General features: G+C 37.8%; 1 protein-coding gene across 7 annotated transcripts in view; it reads right to left on the bottom strand.

The window, feature by feature from the left end:
* Positions 1 to 17744, bottom strand: part of gro (TLE family member transcriptional corepressor groucho) — a 115475-nt gene extending 97731 nt beyond the window's left edge. For 4 of the 7 annotated variants that reach the window (XM_033350759.2, XM_033350756.2, XM_076625738.1 and 1 more), the window contains exons 1-2: positions 17355 to 17661; positions 11220 to 11423 (exon numbers count right to left, since the gene is read on the bottom strand). In XM_033350759.2, coding sequence (XP_033206650.1) covers positions 11220 to 11255 — 36 coding nt within the window. In that variant the 5' untranslated portion in view covers positions 11256 to 11423; positions 17355 to 17661. Of the gene's footprint in view, positions 1 to 11219; positions 11424 to 17354 lie in introns of all 7 variants that reach the window. The other 3 variants (XM_033350754.2, XM_076625735.1, XM_033350757.2) reach the window with 3 other exon arrangements.
* Positions 17745 to 20593: the final 2849 nt, after the last annotated feature.

Here is a 20593-nt window from a genome sequence, read left to right as displayed (position 1 = left end):
CGTTGAAATATTTGAAATTCTCACCGTGGTTTGTAAACTTTGAAAGCGGACTTACGTTATACAGTTTGTTACGAGATAACGACTAGATATTTTTAATTCAAGCAGGAAAATAAAGATGGCACGAGGAAAATGAAACAATTTTTATACCGAATAAAGATAAATGATAAAACTTCGTTTGTTTGTTTTTTTTTTCTTTGAAACGGTAGATAGATCATTTTAACTAAGAATAAGAAGGGCAAAGAGAACGCTGAAACATAGGGTTTCAGCAACGAGACCGAGAAATCGTCGAAGTAGACGTCCATTGAATCCGCCAAAAAGCTCGTTGTATCAAGATTGACCACGTGGGTGATATCGAAGTAAAACGCCTTCGTCACGCAAGGGATGAAACGTTTATCGTCTACTCTACGAGAACGATGGCATTTTTTTTTCTATTTTAACCTTTCCGTTCGTGCATCTGACTCCAGGCTACGCCGTGGGAGTATATACCTTTACACGAACCCGCAGCAAACATGTACTTTTGTATCGATCTTTTCCTCTACTTTACACACCTCTATTTCAGAGCAATAATCGTCCTGACCATACGGGAGACTAGTGCGTTATCTATCTGTTTTCAAACCTATTCGAATATAAATACGAAAACTAGTCCTTCAAAACCGGCACGAACAGCGAAATATTAATTTCTTAACGATAAATAACGTAGACTTTAAAACAATCAAACGAATAGATAGAGAATATTTATGAAAATTTATATTTTTACGATTACAAATAAACAAATGGAATTTGAATACAAATTTGTTTCATCTATTAAATATTATATAACCAATATTATCCTGTATATTTTTACGTATTATTCTCGTATGCTACGTATTATGCATCGTTAAAATCCCCAGGTTACAAATCGCTAACGTCAGAACTGCCAAAGGTGATCGAACTAACTAATTCGTAATTTTTCATAAAATCTCTGATCAATTACAACGATGCATTTTTCTTTTAGATTTGAACGATTCTACGAATATTTGGATAAAAGTTTTGCTTCGGATTTGAATCTCTAAATTTCTCATAAATGTATCAACTTCTACAGCCTATCGATGGCTAATATTTGACCACAGTATCAGTTACCAATTATCAAAATAAACGACATAGCATAGTAAAATATTTTAACGTTGCAACGTCTTGGATTTTCTAAGAAGACTAACTCGTATATTTGTAGAGAATTGGTCTTTTGATCGATACACATCATTCGCTGCACCGACAATCATGCGGATGACACTGACGGCCATTCTATGGGCGTAAGTACATATGAATATACGTGCATATGTGTACGTATATTTCTGACCATGCCCTTCTCTCCTGCCCTTCTGTGCTTTAACGAGGATAGCCGAGGGTCGAACCTCGTTCGACATGTAAATGTAAATGTTGGACAAGAACCATCCAGAGATTCTCAACTTTCTTAGCCCAATGTCTAGTGGCCGGTAGGTGAACTGGAGGTCCGGTGAGAATCACTGGTGAGGACACTCCGTGACTCCCCGGTGTGGCAAGAGTGTTGCGACGTTCTCGACACAGTTGGCAGTGGTGATCAATCTTCCCCGGCCACGTTACATTCTTCGACCGCACGTCCGTCACCAAGGAAAAACGCACACCGACTGCACAATAGCGTATAAATGGGCTGCAGGCAGAAAATCCCGCTGACTCGCCGCCATCCTATGTTTTCAAGCCACAAACTATGCTCGCTTTAAATCAAAGTGTTCTTATTGTTGTCTTGTTTATTTATCGTTAACGATATCAAGGAATTTACTTTGCTCCGAAAGAGAATCAGATACGTAAACGATAACAAACAATAAGATATTTTTGGCTAATTACGATTATTGGTTATAGTTTTCAGAAGAAGATCGACGATCGTAATATTGTTTACGTGAAGCTACGTGATACATTTTTTCAACGTTCCTTCCTCGACGATATTCTTTTCTTTGGACGATAGTCAAGTCTTTTGTATATTATTACTAGACAGAACTACCAATTATCGCGTCTTCATAACGAGATGGTCGGCTTCTATAGCGGATAATCGTTGCAAGAGTAACCCAAAATGAGAACCACTCGTTGGGATTTCAGTGGGTGGCGTTGGTCCCCTCATCAAATGCTTGTCATACCGTTCTTACCCTCAAACTCCGGAGCCTAGCAGATCCCAACAGTCGGGTAAAGCCCGAGCCGCACCCCCGTGTACACAACGAGAAAGAGGACGATGTGTATATGAGAAGAGGTGGGCAACCACCCCAATGGACCCGTCGACGAAGGCTTAAAGCCCATAGGCCTGTGATATGCCTCGGGGCCAAGAATTATGTCGCTGAAACCCACCAATTACGAGGGTTGCAACCCGAAAACGGCTTTCTTTCCTTCCACTTCTCTACATATACACGCGTACAGACAACCTAAGTAAGTCGCGTCTTTTTTCAATCGAGATCGAATCTACACTGCGGGACGATTTTCAACGAACGCTTTTAACCACGAGAATGAAACTTTCGTGAATTACATTCCATCAGGGAATTTGTTAAAATTTTATGAATTATATTTCCTACGTATTTTTGAACGACCATTATTCCTTTTTTTTTTCGTTCTCTTTCCTTGGCAGGAGGAATGAAAATAAAACTTATTTTATGCACAGTTATATTCTATGTACAGCTGTAATATAGAACGAAGAATAGAATAATAAGACAGGAGCAGAAATCCTCTGAACGTGTATCGTAGTCCATCATTCGACGATGAAAAAGACCATTCGTCTGATTACGATTTCACGAAACGTCGTCGTGCACCGTATCCACCAGGCCAGCGACGGATTAATCAGCGAAACCATGCGGTTTCTTGCTCCCTCTGCGATTAATTAATCCTCGCGATTAATCACTCCAAGCGCTTTTCATCGACCAGCAGATCGTTTTTGTTCGTATTTTCGAGCGAAGGATATGCACGCGTATACACAGCCTGCGCGTTGTTTGCCGTGCGAAAAGAGGAGCACATAAAATTCACGGGACTCGCAACAATACGTTTCCTATAAACCTTTTTAATTTCAATTATGATAAACAACTGGCAGCTATAGAATACGAAAACGAACTGTTTACAAACGATAATATCCACGTACACGCGCGCCAATAACGATATTATCGTAAATAATCCGAGCGCAAAAATTATTACGGGAAATTCATCCAATTGTCTGTTAACTGTTATTAACATAACACACATCACGTTCCTACTTTCACGTTTAAATACCCAACGCTTGTAAAAACAATACAATTTTTTACTCGACAAGAAATAATGTTTTTTAGGATCAAATAAACCGGAAAATACACACACATATCTGATTCTGTTAAAAATCCCGCTATTTACGTATTAAATAAAGATGGAAGCGTGTAAATACACGAGTACCGTGCCGGATATGTGTACAAAAATACTAAATTGCCAGATGCATCGAGCCAGAAATACCGAAAAATTTGTTTGATAACATATATAAAAGGCGTGTGTATATTTCGTAAAAAGTGTATGCGCCGTATCGCTGGATATAACGTTCCAAAATGTATCGCCATCAATCGTGATCCGTATGTATAAAAACTGAATTACCAAATTCCTCTAACGTCAAGACAGAAGAATTCTCCGACTTGTTCACGACGGTGACTCGAAAGCATATACGCAAAAACTTTGGAACTTTTCCATTACTTTAAGACGAGTGGTGGTAAAACACGTGGACGAAAACCGACTCGAAATCTCCAAGCATTTTTATCGCCTGGAAGAACGAGTTCACGTTATATAACGATGTTAAACGTTAAGGCGAGAAACAAAGGCATTTAGAGATTGTAAGGATATCGTAACTATTCGTGGAAATTTTCTCGATGAGATCCAACGAAATTACGAGACTGCTTCTGTAATTCGAAGTACAGCAGAGCTGACATATATCCACACTGATTCGCCAAAGTATTTCAACATCTATAAAAACTTTTTATGAATATATTACGCGTGTTACGCGAAGCATTTCGAGATTTCATCAACGTTGTAACGAGACACGATTATCACGGTTATATTGGCAAAGTTTGAAACGAATCTGGAAATGTACGTAGAAGGTACAAGATATTTAACGCAAGTGTATGGTATATTTCGCAGAGCGAAAGATCATAAAATTATTTAAAAACTCAATTATCCATTACATTAATAAACTTCAATATCCAACGGGACCATCTCCAATGCTCGTTATACGTTTTTTTTTTCTTCTTTACTAAATATACGTTTAAATTGATGTTTCAGATCGATCTTCAATTTATTTATTCACCAATACGATCGCGACAGTCGAATCTCGTTACAGCGTCAAAGAAATTCGAAAATGTTTCATACAACACGCACAACGTATGTACACGCGAAAGTTTTTTTATAGTACAAGTTGAGATATTTTCCTAAGTCATTGTACATGGCAGAAACGCTATTCAACGGGGAAAACCGCATCTGCATCTGCCTCTTCCGCGAACGCATCTCCAAAGTATAAATTCGTCATTGGCATCCATTGTTACCAATCGGCCGTCTAGTATGACTTTTTCTATTTCAGAATCAAGTGACCCTCCGGCGAGCATTTCAATTTTCGCTCCTCGTTTCAATTCGGATGGGACGACTCGACGAACAATTAGTCGTCGTGCAATTTGATCAGCGATTGTCATCGGCGTATACCAGTGTCGCCCCCCACCCCCACCCCCAATCCCAACCCCCATCGTCGTGGACGCACTGAAAAAACTCGCGGTGGAGAATCATTTTTATGTTGCAATTTCGCTTTTCTATCCGGATGCATTGTGGACCGACACGATTTTCGAGCACCATCTTAACGGTAAACGACGTTCGATTAAAAACGGAAATCTTTCCAATTTTTACCTTCGTTTACACATTCCTGTCGATAATGAATATACAGGGTGGTTGGTAACTGGTGGTACAAGCGGAAAGGGGGTGATTCTACGCGAAAAAAGAAGTCGAAAATATAAAATAAAAATTTTTTTTCTTTTTTTTTTTAAATCTACAGTGAGATCCGTTATAACGAGACGCGATAAAGTGCACGCGTACCGAGCGAAAATTCAAAATCGATTTTCTCGAAAACAAAGCCTCAAACGAAAAATTTTTATTCTATAGTTTCGACTTCTTTTTTCGCGTAGAATCACCCCCTTTCCGCTTGTACCACCTGTTACCAATGACCCTGTATATGATTGTACGTTAACGTCTAATGCTGCGAATCTTAATTTAAAAGTCGCTACTCGCAACGTGATTACGGTCATTTTTAATTACCCTTATTTTTATAGAAAATTTTATCGCTACCGCTACGTTCCAGTATTCTCTCGGTGATCGTAATACTTGAATCCTTAATATCTAGTAATCTTTAATAAGTAAGAGTTTTGCAATCGTAACGTGCGAATCGCGACTTGCCAGAGGATTGTAAAATATTTTTTTAAAGGTAGTCGCGGTTATTTCTAACTCGTATTACCTATTTTTATATGAATTTTGTCGCAACGATTTCAACGCGATTCTATTACAATACATTTGCTCGATATTCCAACACTGATTGTCCATAAACGAACAGAAATATTGTAAAATTTAGCGGATATAATCACGTTTTTACAACCGATTGATCAGACGCAAAAATACACACAGCTAATGTTTCATTGAGTATTCGGTTAATTACAGGTAATAACAGGTTATGCAAATGTACGCAGTTAGGATCGTAATTGGTTGTTACAAAAGTCACGATTCGAAAAAGGTTGAGAGACACTGGTTCAACGGGAAACTTGAAGAAGATACACGGTATTCGGCAAAGATTTTGAAAATATTTATGCGATTCCGTGGGTATCTGTTTTTTTTCGTGCTTCGTAGATTCAACGTGATTATAACTTAAATACTTTAAAATAAGAGAAGACATCGAAAAACCGTCAAGTCCCACGTACAAACAGCATAAACGATTCACAAGATTGTGTATGCAGATGGAATACGAATGAATAAGCGAACGTTAGATAGAGTGAGAGAAGAAGGGGGGAAAAGGTGAAGTGGTAGGGAAAGACTGAAAGAGAAGAAAGAGAGGAAGAAACAAAGCGCGTCCCTTTGTCCTTTGTTATCCTTTGCTAAAATCTATATATCAGCGTGATACATTTGCAAGGAGGCTGCAACTTTTCGTTAACGTGACATTTCTTTTCGCATCCTGTTTTCTCCTTCTTTTTTGCGTAATAAATATGTACATATCGTTGATCGATCAAACGTTCGTTCCGCGTAGATGTTACAAGTTCCAACCACAATGCAATTATACCGTATATCATTGCAGTACATTCCACATAATTGCAAAACGCAATTGGATAATTATCAACGTAAAAAGAGAGAACACAATACGAAGTTGGAAACAATTCTGTATAATTTACCTTTAATATTTTCTAGTTTTATTTTCGAAGATCGAACTACATGCGGAAAATGGGATATTTATCAAGTGGTAGATTTATACAACTTGGTGAAGAGAAAACAAAATTAAGATAAGTACAATCTTGGTCATAAATCAAGACAATTTTATAATTACGTGTAATAATATTCGTTTATACGTATACAGGGTGGTTGGTAACTGGTGGTACAAGCGGAGAGGGGGTGATTCTACGCGAAAAAACAAGTAGAAAATATAGAATAAAAACTTTCTTTTTCTAATTTTTTTTTAATTTTTTTAAAAATCTACAGTGAGATCCGTTATAACGAGACGCGATAAAGTGCACGCGTACCGAGCGAAAATTCAAAGTCGATTTTCTCGAAAACGAAGCCTCAAACGAAAAATTTTTATTCTATATTTTCGACTTCTTTTTTCGCGTAGAATCACCCCCTTTTTCGCTTCTACCACCAGTTACCAACCACCCTGTATAACTGTATTAAACGTCTTACGACTTATGGACAATAGTGTACATATGAATGGTATGCCTGAAATCAACACATTCACGCACGGTAGGTTGATTAAGTTCTTTACTTCCTCTGTAGGACACGCTACTAGACAATCAAGGATAACAGTCATTACCGTGCCAGTTATTGTTTCTATTATCACCATCCGTTTGACAGTGGTAAGAGCAGAACCTACCAACACGCTTGAACTTATCTATCAAGATACGTACAATTACTTCCAGATGTTTAATGAAACGTGTCGATGACGATAATCGTAAACGTAAGCGTTCTTCCTAGTTGGATAGTTGAATCATTACGGAATTTTTATTTATTTTCTAAATATAAGAGGAAGAATATTTTTGAAGAATTATTAGAATTGTTAGATTTTTATCTATCAATTAAATATTAAATTGATTAAATAAATATCATAAGACGAGTAATAATTTACGTATTATGTGAATTCTGTACAATTTTGCAATTTTAAATTTTTTATTAATGAATAAACATTCGCAATTTAATAATTATCAATGCAAACATAATTAATACCAAAACGCTAAAACCCAAAACTTCCGACACAATTTAGTTAACTCACCATTTCGTCTTGCGACCGCTTTCTTCGCTAAGTTTCTCAATTCGCTTCGTGAAATTTTGTCCATTGTATGTATAGAATTTTTTCAATAAGAATACTTTGCAACGCGTGTATCGTTCTTTCTTTCTTGTAACCTACATTTTCAATAATCTTTACGAATGACTTCAATCGTGTGTCATCTACGATTTGGCAAAGTAACGAGCGAACAACAATGTTCCATCGAGCAACTCCTGCTTTTATTATCTATCTCTTCTTCGTAAAGGCTCAAGTTACATAGTTTACGAGCACAATGGTCGTAGCCGTCCCATCATTTATTTGGTTGCCAAGTGTAGAGAATGGGTCAGTTCTTAGCGCTTAGGATAGTGTTCGCTTCTATTATGACTGCAGACCATCTATCATTCGCGATGGTAAATTCAAAATCAATTTCTCCGCCTCTAAACAGCGGATAAGCGAACACCCCGACCGTAAAACTCTCTACATGTACATATTTGTAAATGTATATGCAGTCTTACGTTAAATCTTTAAACTTCTCTCAGCTTAACATTCTCCGGGATACTCATCCATAATACTTTTAATACTTTGGACAAGCATTCGTTGGATCGATTGTATGAAATTATCTTCCATATAAATATAAATTTGGAAGAACTGGCGGATTAAATTCTCCGTTTGTCGACAGAGAGTTAGTATCGATGTAACTTAACCGATTAATTTTAATTATCGTCCTATCTACTTAACGACAATTCTTCTATTACTTTACAACGAAATTAGTTCCTCGATGAACAAATAGTTTCTATTTTATCCTCCATACGGTGTATAATTAATTTCTACAACTATTCCGAAGAACTTTCAATTTTTAATAAATGTATACAAGCATTTTTTATATTATTATACAGAATGTGTATATGGTTATGACAGCTTACAGCGAAGGAGAATAAATTTCAGTAGCTCGTGGATTAAACTTGAATCCTCCAGTGAACGAGTACGCAGTAACATTCGACTATAGTCAAACATTTAACTTTCACAATTGGCAAAATAAATTTATTACGACGAAGATTAGCTACCGACGAGACCAGTAATAAAAAAGCAAAACAGTTAAATCAATTTCTTTTTTTTTTTGATAAGAACTACGTACGTATCGAATAAGAATGAAACGAACTCTACGCATGACAAGAGTTGGTAGATAGAACAGATACCAATCGGATCGAATGTTGTGCAACATAGCGTACACATTGGACTTCTATGAATAGAATAAACCGCGTATTATTGCAAGAACGATTTTACTCTTTAAGAATCCTCATGAGGAAATTATTGAACCACTTTGTGCCCCTTGAACGGCGCCACATTAGCGCCAATAAGCAAACAACCGGCAAGTGTACCCACATATCAACGGCACCAGCACCAACCAGCAGCTTCTACGAACGGCAATTGTTGTACGTTGACTTGTCCTCTCTCTCTCTCTCTCTCTCTCTCTCTCTCTCTCTCTCTCTGTCTCTCCCTCTATAAATAATCTCTATAATTTCTAGAGGCCTCCTGTGTCAGCGAATTCTCCGGTGGTCTCGTTTCGCATAAAGGACTTTGAGCTTATGTGACGCGTGAAATTATAACGGCGGTGAAAAAGTAAAAAAGAGGGCGGCCAGGCCAAAGCATTCTTTGAATAGTGGAATTATTTGCAGTAAGAAAATGAAAATGCAAAGGCGACCGGTTAAAGCGCGTATAAAGGAGAATGCTTTTTCTGCTATGACCCTGCAATTATATTATTCCGTGCCGATCCTTTCTTCCGTAAACTTCATAACCGCCATTTGGTTTATTCTTTGCAACGAGCTGGTGTGAGAAGAGGAGAGAACGAGGAAGCGAGAGAAAGAGGGACAGAGAAAACACGAGTGCCGGTGGTGGTGGTGCGGGGATGTGGCTGCAGGAAGGCTTAACTGCGAACCGAGAAAAATGTGAAAATCCAGACGAAACAAGGATATTTACATACGCAACCGTATTCGAGTGATATCTCACGTGGCTACCCAGATGCTAATCATCTTAGAAGAAACGTTCGAAAACACAGGGCTGTTTCATGCTCCGAGATCACAAGTAACGAGATACACTGTCGCGGATGAATAAAATCTAGCAACAGGAAAAGTAACATCAACCCGGTAAACTTTTGCCGCGCGAAGAATCCTGAACGAACGCTTAATAGTTCAAACAATGAACAAAGCGGTGAATTAAAATTGAAGGCATCCCATAAGTGGGCACATGAAAGGGGAGAGAGGATAATATAGGCCATCGGCAACGCCGCGATGGTGTTAGAGCAACTGACGGGGTAACTACTTTGAAAAGAAAAGTTGAAAGCTCACGAGCACCGACGCCTTTTCTTCTTCGCTCGTAGAAGTACTTAAGGCGCTTCTCTCCCGGTTCATCGTGATATCAATATTATAGAAAGAAATGAAATTTCAAGTTTATATAGTAAATCTTTCCTTTCCTGGTTTCTCTCCCCCTCGCTTCAGGAAACGCGTAACACATTCGCGATTAATCGTAGAAATCTCCCAATTTACTAGCAGAAAAAATAAATTTCAAGTACATACGATAAATCCTACCTTTTCCTCGTTTCCTTCATTTCACGAAACCCATAATTCACACAACGAGATCCCCTCTTTTCACTTACTATTAGCAACATGTTGCCCTGGTTTGTCGTCGTTTTGCACGTGTACTGCGTCCGTGGTAATCCTTATTATTTATGTATTAGTTGAAGTTATTTGATATAAAAAAATTAACAGAACAAATGTTATTGGCAAAAATTGTATCGAAATACGCTATATTATCCATTTCGTGTAGATTGAATAGAATATAGAATTATTGAAAGAAACATAGAACTGCAAGATTATTTTACGCTACTCGAATACCTTAGAGGTTCTGAAGTTTAAGAAGTTTACTGCGTTCAGCATTTATATGGTTGGTAATGTTCCGATATTAAGGGAAACAATCACAAGGCTACTATTTCTAAAATTCTACACCGAGGATACTCTCATCGCCAAAATAATTCACAATGAACGTTTACTTAGATTATTCTTGCACGGTAGAACTTTTTACAATACCCAAGTCAACATTCGTGCAAACATTCCTTCCAGCCGGAATACTTGCCGCGACACCATAAAGCATACATTATAAAAATTTCCCCGAGGAAAAGAAAATTACAAAAATTAGCGGTTCCAAAGCGAAACTACGTCGGGCACAATAAAAATTGGCTAAGTTCGCGGTATCTCGAGTTACAGGAGAGAGTAACGCCCGCGCCTCTCGTAATTTCGACCGCGACAACCATGTTTCACTCGCCGTCTGTGAAACTTGAAAAAGACGATGATAAAGAAAATAAAACAAAAGGGCGCGTCTTTTATTTGTTCTTTTCCTTTTTTTTTTTTAATTTCCATTTTCTTTTATTTTATTAGAGCTTATTTTATTTCTACTAGAACCTCGCTTGTTCGAACAGATAGAAAAACAAAACAGTTTCTATAGTCTTCTTCATTCATACTGAATTAAAAGAAATCATTATCGCTATAGGAATTATACGTATAACGAATACGATCGTACAGAGTTAACAGAGGCTCTCACCTATCGATTCGTAAATGTACGCGATGAAACTGATCGTTCCTTTGTTCGCATAATCGAACTGCGGATAAACAAAATTCTACTCGATCGAATGGAATCGTATTTTGTTTTTGTTAGAATTACTTACGGGAGCGGCTGGGTGTCTCGCCGGCGCGGGGTACATCTTAATTGTGGCTAAATAATCCGCAAGAATCACACGCGTCCGCAATGTCCTTTGTACACGGTCATTTCATGATCCATTCCCCGGCTCGATCTTTGCAGTAACATTCTCAGGATCTTGGAGAAACGCCAACGGTCTTCCCTCGGTGTTCAGCATCAAGATCTTCGCCAACTGTAATTATAACACGACATGATTCGTTACTTTGAACAAAACCAAGGTGTTTCGTAAACTTCTTCCTGAGAAGTCGTGATTTCGCGTGACGCTCTTGCTTTTCTTAGAACCAAATCATTAGTCTTACATAGTCATTTACATGTTTAGACTATACCAGGTAGTTTTCAATCTCCCGATGAAATTATAAGTTTTGGACTAGTTTTTAATCGCTCGCTGAGATTATACGGATAACATGAATATGTATAAGTCTCTTAGAAAGCAATTCGATCGACTCCACGTTTACTCAATTTCGCAATCTCTTTGCTATTTACGAAAATACAGATAATCTTTAAACGTTCGATCTTAATATTCGATATAATTCTATATCTATATGAGATATATATGTATATTCTCTGATTTTAATGAATAAGATATTTTAAAAAAGATAAGGCGTCCGAAGAGATACAAACGTTAGAAAGAAGAGAGGAGAAGGGCAGGTTTAATTTTTAATTAATTTTATTCACCGCGAGTATAATATAACATTACCTGTTAAAACTATTGGTTTGAGATCTTTTCCTTTCTGTATTGTAAGTACTAGAAACATACAGTTTTTTGTTATTTATTCGGACAAAAATAATTGTATATTATACATATCAGTTTATTTATCCGCTATATTAAATATCCGAAGTAAATTTTCCGAATTTACAGTTTTACAACAATGGAAATTATTTCTTAAAATTCTTGCTAAAACCAAGATGATCATACTCTATTGATAATAAATTACGCTGGTAATTACAGTTTAAATATTCAATGGGTCACCACTGTAAAAGTTGGATGATTAAAATTGCGCATACATTAACTACACTATCGCGTCGCACAGACACGACCGACATACCGAACCCGGCGAGCAATTCGTAGTAGCAGAAAGAAGACCGTAAAACAGCAGGTTATGTGCATTTATGTTCATCGAGAAGAAGAGAAATTTTCAGTAATCAGCGAAGGATTCTGAACGACGTTAAATTAATTTGTATCGATCACTGTCACACGCGGAATACGATTATTCGTATGAAGATAAAATCAACGTCCCGAGTATAAAAATACGAAGTGCTATAACTTAAAATTCCCAATCAACTTTCACAACGACATTTCATATTCCTCGTACGAGCACGTATGACATGGAAACTATCGAAAAATTCATGAAAATAACTGTAAGCTTAATGTACGAAAAAAATAAAAAAAATAAAAGCCATCTCCCATTTTCAATTTTCATAGGGCGGAAAAATTTCCAGCTACGCATCGCATATGGATTTCGAAATTATTTATACGGCCGTGATGCGTGTGTATGCGGTTTCATGAATCTGGTCGATCAATTTATCGTTCGATTTACGAGCCATGTAAACCATGCTCCGTCACCATTTCGAGAACATTTATCCTAATCTCCAAGGCGTGTTTCTAACGCAAGGCGACAAAGAACGGAGAGAAAAGTAGGAGCAAAAAAATTGGGAATAAAAGAACGGGAGGAGGAAATGGAGCAGCAAGGAGAAAAAGGAGATAGGAAAAAGTAAGTGCGCCCAGCGCGCCCTCTCGTTTAAACCAAACGTAAAGCTGTTGCACGAACGAAATGTCACGTACGGAAATTGTGTGTTGTATTTAAAAAAAATACTGTTTTCGGTAAACAGTTTACTTCCACGCGGCTAATACTTTCTTGCGTCCAACACTTTCGTTGAACGCATTCAATTATCGATTAAAAATGACGACGTATCGTGGAACGATGTATCGAAATATCGATAATGGCGGACGACGAACAAATGACTCGTTATAACCTATTAGCGATGCATGAATTTAATTCAACCGTAGGGAATGGTAATTCAGGGAAATTAAAGTATAAACGATCGACTAGCTGAATTAATTAAACAAATTAAAAAAGATCTCGCTACTTGTACAATTTGTTTACCTATACCTACTAGCTGACGATAATATAGATGTTCCTTTTGTTTTTCTAATATCGCGTATGATCTGCGAAGATCGTAGACATCAGGAATTTAACGTATATCTCGCGATAATTTGCACGTGTAATTTACTCCTTTATGACTTTAACACGCTATACCGTTCGGAATTTGAGACAGGTAATTTGATTTGTCGAATTAAATGGGTCACTCGATTATTTAAATGGCTCGTGTCACTTTTCAAGAAACTAGATTTCCCCGAGTATTTGAAGTATTTGAAAAAAATTTCATCGAATTTAAATATCTGAAATCTCTTTATGTTTTCTTCAAATCGAATTAACAACTTAGTGAAGATTGTAACCTCGCCGTTATGAATTTCACACATGATTCATAATACACACAAAAACTACACCAAAACAAGATATCACGTTACTCCTCGTTAATGATAAATTAGTAAAACTCGAAATGATTCATAATCTTTACAAAACATGTTAACATTACGAGTAAACAAGAATGTTAAAATAAATGTACTCTCGTGTACCAGTATATATACGAGTATTAATGGCTTGCATTAGGGCAATTTGGATCTTCCTCAAGTAATTTTCACATAATAAATCAGTTATATGAAACGAAGTTCGCGCATGTGCGAATTATGTACATATGTATTAAATAACGAAGCGCAGCACTGTTTATGACAGCTATACATGCAAATTCAGAATTGAAAGTGACTGAATAATTTAAAATACCGGAGTGAAAACGTTCAGGAATAAAACGTAGTGGAGTATAAAATTTTTCATCGAAACGAAGGATTTCGTTGTTGTCATCATTTCCACATTGACATACGAGGCGATTTCACACACGTGCACGTGTCATTACGGGCTCTTTGTAACGCCGGATGATGTTTCGTGTAACATGAAAATGGAGTCATGTAACTCCGTTAACAGACCATTCTCCACGGATAATATATTTCACAAGCGATGTATAATGGAGCGGGCGTACGTGAAAAACTCGCAGCCAAATTTGAACAGTCATTTCCATCAATTTGCAATATACGGATATGACGAAACGATGAAAACTTTCAACAGTTTAACTCGCGACGCCTTTATGGCCTGTTTTCTATCGCCCGATGTAATAACATACAGATCGCAAATAATCACCGGCCAAAAATTTACGATCATTTCTTTAGTTGTGGTTACACTAAATTTTCGGCTAATTTTATCATTCAAGATTAATACCATGGATATATCAGTAATCATTTTCTTCATTTCAATAGATTTTTAATTAAGGAATTAGCAGAATTTTAAACTGCCCTTTTTAAATCCCAAAGATCTATGAAATACGCGGAGACTTCAAATCTGACGTTGTACATAACCTAAATGTGCTCCCGCAATCATTCGAATACTTGTAGAAATCTTTTATAAATATATTATGTGTATTATACAAAATATGTTAAAATTTCTAACACTGTAATAAGATCTGACTATCATAATTACATAGGTAAAGTTTGAAACAAATCTGATAATGTGATATAGAGCAATGAGATATAGAAGCTACAAGATATTTTTTAGTGCAACTAAGTACATATTTCACAAAAATCATAAAAGTGTCCAGCGGTCAGTTATTCGTTATATACAAATAACCTTGACATATTCAGCAGCATTATTTTTAGCACTTATACGGTCCACATTTATGCTATATACTAATTCATGTTACATATGGACTAATATAACATACAATAATAATTTATTGGAAGTAAATATCTTACAGCTTCTACACACATTCTCGGATTAATTTCAAATTTTTTCCATGTAAATATCAAAATTGGTTGTATCTCATTACATGATAATGAAATTCTCAAATATTTTATATAACACGTATATACGATGAAAACATAACATATAGAATATACAACACATACATAATACATGTATTTTATACGGCAAATGCAAAAATATGTAAGTATGTACATACACACTTTCATAAGCTATTGTTCCTAGGAAGAAAAATTTACAGGGGACGATCGATATTTCGAATACGTATCTTCAACGTTTCTACCATTCGTCAAACAATCCGAAGGTATATGCGACGCGAGACAAAACGGTTGAGCTGTGTGCTCAGATGAAATTCGTGAAAAGGAAAATAAACAAGCATAACGTTGCAGCTGTTCAAAGACACCTATACGTCCGGTTGAAGGAAGGGAACCTATTACCGGACACAGCAGTGCACGGGCAAGTCACGAAGGAAGTTATCACGAATCTCGCTTAATCGCCATTAAGATCCTTAATCACGCGATCTCCGTGATTCTTTTCCCTCGTGATCGTTATCGCGACATGGTCAAGTACCGACGCGCGTGCTGCACTCTGCAACTTAAAGGATTTCCCACAGTAACCCGCGCATTAACGAAATTACGGTTTATCGACGGGAACCAATAGCGTAGCGTGCGACTTGGCTACGTGATGCGCGCGCGTATGTGCGCAGGCACGTGTCATCGATAAATGGTTGACATTTTATTCGGTTAATTAACATTTAAGCAAAAAATTACAATGAACAATAACGTTAATAAGCGATACTGCTTGATGAGCCATTACATCGTAGCGTCTAGTATGTACTAAATATCGACACAAGTACTATAGTTAATTTATCAGAAATTCGAGCAGTTAATCGATATTATTAAGGTTTAATACTTAAACATTTAAATATATATAGCACATACACATTATTGGTATAATAGTAAATAAACAACACCATTTCCCTTTCTATTTATTTTCTTCCTTGTGTTATCGCAGTTAATCGTGTATCTAATAAGTTTATTGGCCGTTAAAGAAATAATGTATATGGAAATACCATGGTAAAAGAAGAAAAATGCATAGTAACAGATCTAAGAAGCCGACCGACGAAGAAAGTAGCGAGTAAAACGTGTCGATTGTCTGGATGATTTAATGAGCCATGTACGGTTGATTCGCGATTACCCCCTCCCCCGCCGCCGCTTGTAGCTAACTCCCATTCCCGCTACCGTCGTATCTCTTTCCAGTAATTTACTTCGCAGCTGTGTCGCATCGAAGGTGCTGCCAGTGGTACTGCTTATTAAACTGAGAAAGAGCGAAACTCGTCACTGACTTCTTTCAAATTAGTTTAATAGACGCAGGTTAACGGTTAACCTCACAATGCTTCATATTTTCGTGTTACGATCTCGTTCTCATTTCAACGAACTAAATCATTTTCATCGTTTTAAGAAATACTTTAGTATAAAATTAGACTTGAAATCGAGCACGTTATCAACAATTTTATTTAATGATTTGCAAAAAGTTAAGGAATGTTTCAAAGACAGAGAAACGTAATTGAAACGAAAATAACCCGAAAGACACAGATTAAACGGGTGCTGCAATGTTCTGACGGTTGAAAGATCGTCTTATCGTTTAAAACATCAGGCCGATTAAAATCAGATTTAACCAGACGACATGTATCCGCAACTACGTCGTTTTCGAACACGTAATTTCCGGTGCATCGCGAAAAGCTATTGAAATCTGCTAACATTTCTATAATTACCGGCCATTTGAGTTGGCAACGAACTGAGCAAAGCAACTGAAAGCAATTATCAAGGTTAATGTTACACGATACAGGGTTGTTGATAAGTTCTCCTACACGATGGTATTACCACCATGTGACAATGTATATAAACGATACAAAGTAAATTAATGACACTATTTTCGAAAACGGAAAACATCAACACGGTTTGTTGACGGTTTCTGTTCAAAACGTTACCCTTATAGATTGTCATTTTATATCGTCGTTAAACAAATAATAAACCGGGTTATCGGGTATAATTGCCGACTATCGCGATTTTGAACAATTAGCATTTCACGAGAAGAGAACCGACGGTGAAGCGTTTGTGTTTACACAAAAATCTATCGCGAACACGTTAAACGACGCGGCAAACAATAATTTCTCCCATTGGCAACAGACGAATCGGGAATGGTCAATAGAAAAAGCTGTCAGTAAATAATACCTCTACTCGTGACTCCTTTCCTGCTTCTTGCGTTTCGTTTTCTCAGGAGATACGTCTTTAATCCACCTTGGCACTATGCGAAAAAATATAACCGACACACACCGATGATCTCTATGCACTATCACAAACACTTCATGTATATATGTATAGTTCAAAGAAAAAAAGAAAACGCGTGCACAATGTCACACATATACAAATATGTACATATATCGAACGTATAAAGCGTCGAGACGAGTCGCGAACGTCACAACCGCACCGTACAACGAACGACGCTCGACTGCGAGCCGGGTACCGAAGTGGATGACGGGAAACGTGTGAACGCCGCTTGCCGCCGCGGCGAACACCAATGAGCGGCTACTAACACTATCCATCGCGGCAACGACACTGACACACCAATAAGGGGACACGAATATACACAAAGGAGCGGAATGCCCGTCCCTTTTCTTTTCATAGTCCATCCTTCTTCGACTCGTTTCTCAGTTCGTCGAGTCAAGGGCGTCGACCGACAGGGGCGATTCGTTGTTTCCTTATATCAAAGAAACCAATAATGGCAATAATGGCTAATTTCATAATAATTATGAAATTGCAAGTTTTCTTCTCTTTCAATGATACGACCACAACATCCGTCGAGCGAATTCATTCTACTGTTGAAAACGGCCCACGAAAGATCGCACCCAATGCGGCTTCTATTATCGGAAATTGTAATACCTATTTAACTTACTAATACCACGCCGCTAATGTCTTACGCTCTTGCAGCAACTTTTTACCGAAGTTTTGTCACGACTTTTTTCTTGCCCGCGTAAGGGAACGAAAACAATATTCCGACTCATATTTCGCATAAGAAACAAAGCAACTTAATTTCATATAATTCTTCTACTAACTTTTAACACGTGTTTACGCGTGTTTTTATTTTGTAATGTATGCAATCAATATGTAACGGATATCGTACTAGATCTTTTAATTCATGGAAATATCCGGCTTTTCTGTTACATTTGCGCCCTTTGTCACGGTTGCTCGACACATAATTCCTCACTTTAAAAAAATCTTTATCGACACCCCTGCTTTCGGTTATCTCACTCGCACTCGGTACTAGTATCCTCCCAGTTGCCATCCTCCTCGCACACACACAGTAGATGCGACATATCGTGCGATCTCTGTCGCGCCTCGGTGTTTCTTGATCTTCTACCTCTTCCCGCCATTTTGTGTCTCACTTATTCGTTCCATCCCCAAACTTTCGACCTCTGTCTTACAGGTGCACCGCATCATCGCTATCGTTGTTTCGCTCGCACCTATCTTTTGTCATACATATGTCTCTCGCGTTCCGTCTCTATTCATCTTCTTCGCCCTCTCGTTTTCGGCTCGTCTCACTTTTAACCGTGTATACCGCGATCGTCGCGTCTGCGTTCCTTCAGCCACCGGTAGAACAACAGAGACCACCTCTCTGTGCTTGTCCTGCTTACACTTAACTGCAACGAGGCGCAGAAGGAGGAGTACCGGAACCAAGTGCCGAACGTTGCTTGTGTGTCGCGTGTACGGAGTGTCGGCAGCGCGCATAGGACAAAGACAGAGTGAGTCAAAGTGCTAGAGCCGGACAACACGAGTCAACCGGCAATGTAAGGAGAGACCTTTAGGTGGGTGCAAGTGGCGTGATAGTGTAGGTGATATTCCAAGCGTAGCTGAGAGCGTGTGTGTGCTCATCATATTACACACTGCTCATACATCGTGTCTGCTGCACTTTGAGGGCGCGAGGAGATGAATCCTCGATTCGGTTAAACGCCCGCCAACTGGGGATGTTCTAAATCAGGCTGTCTACCTGCGACTCGGCTTTCTGAAATTCCAATACCCATATTCCTCTCTCTCACCGCGCAGAATACGAAACAGTTTGTAGATGAAACACATATAATCGTAAGAATCGTGCTCGTCACAGTTAACAAGAATCTGTATGCAGATGGCGGGAATGAAGGAAAGATTCGAAACGTCGTGATATATTTTTATTAACGAGAGAATGTGGGAGTGAAAGAGAGAGAGAGAGAGAGAGAAAGAGAGAGAGAGAGAGAAAGAGAGAGAGAGAGAGAGAAAGACAGACAGAGTCGTAATATTAACACATCAATGACAATATGAAAATGCATTTAGCACACCTTTACGCGAGCGTTATTCTGTTTATTGACACATCAATTTCAAGAATGTAATAACCGTAAAACGTTTAGCCTCGGTAATATATAGCGGATAAATGAAATATCACGTGATTAAACGCCGACTGAAATTGCTGTTACTCCGCCCTTTGGAATCTGCTGCATTTATTGTATCGATTCGCGTACTTCGAGGAGGAAAATTATGTTATATCCACGATAGCAGTTATAAAGCGGTGAGCGCGGGTGTGATGGTGGAGGTGCAGCCAGGAGGCGAGTAAACAGCCGAAGAAAACTTTGTGGGCGGATTAGCATGGTAGGTGTCGGTGGGATATCATAAAACTAGTTTGAGAAGCACAAGGCACACCCTCCGCTGTACCGAAGGATTTCATTCCATAAGATTTCATTCAGTCCACATTGCTACGGTAGACAGACATTTTTCGAAGAGAACTCCGACAAAGCGCTTTGAAAGGACGGATTAAAAGAGAGAAAAGTTCTCTGTTACTTCGATTTTCTTTAATATGACTTTGCTCGCCATAATTTCGGAGCTCGAACTCATCCAATTAAGACCAACGAACGATTTTTATTGCGACATCTTGTTCGATAGCTCGGACTGTAAAGAAACAGTACTTGAACATTTGGTTAATTTACCTTTAGAACTTTTTGTCTCTCTACTTGACATGTATATATTTTAAGCGTAATTATACGTTCTATTACAAATATATAGAGTAATTAAGAAAGACAGAAACGTTATAATTTATAATCAATCAGATTTTATTATTATTAAAGAATTAATAAGTGTGTTATTTGGAATAACTAAACTTGCAAACGACGTAATTAGTCCATACAATGTGTTATACGATTTATACAATATATGTCAAAACTTTTCCCAGTTTTTGCTTCTAAGAATTCTAGCACCCTTCCCACGTCTGTGCAGAACAATCACTACGTCTTCATTTTCTTCCATATCCGCATTCTACGAAGACTTCATAAGAAACAAAATTAAACTGACAATGATACAAGTGTCTGGAAATACTTATGGATAGTAACTTTTCTTTACAATCGTTTTCTATAAGGGATTATTTAATACTTTGTAACAGAATTTATGAC

This window comes from Bombus vancouverensis, chromosome 2, assembly GCF_051014615.1.
Source record: "Bombus vancouverensis nearcticus chromosome 2, iyBomVanc1_principal, whole genome shotgun sequence".
NCBI lineage: Eukaryota > Metazoa > Arthropoda > Insecta > Hymenoptera > Apidae > Bombus > Bombus vancouverensis.
Note: the sequence above shows the minus strand (reverse complement) of the source record. Positions and strands in the feature narration are given on the sequence as shown.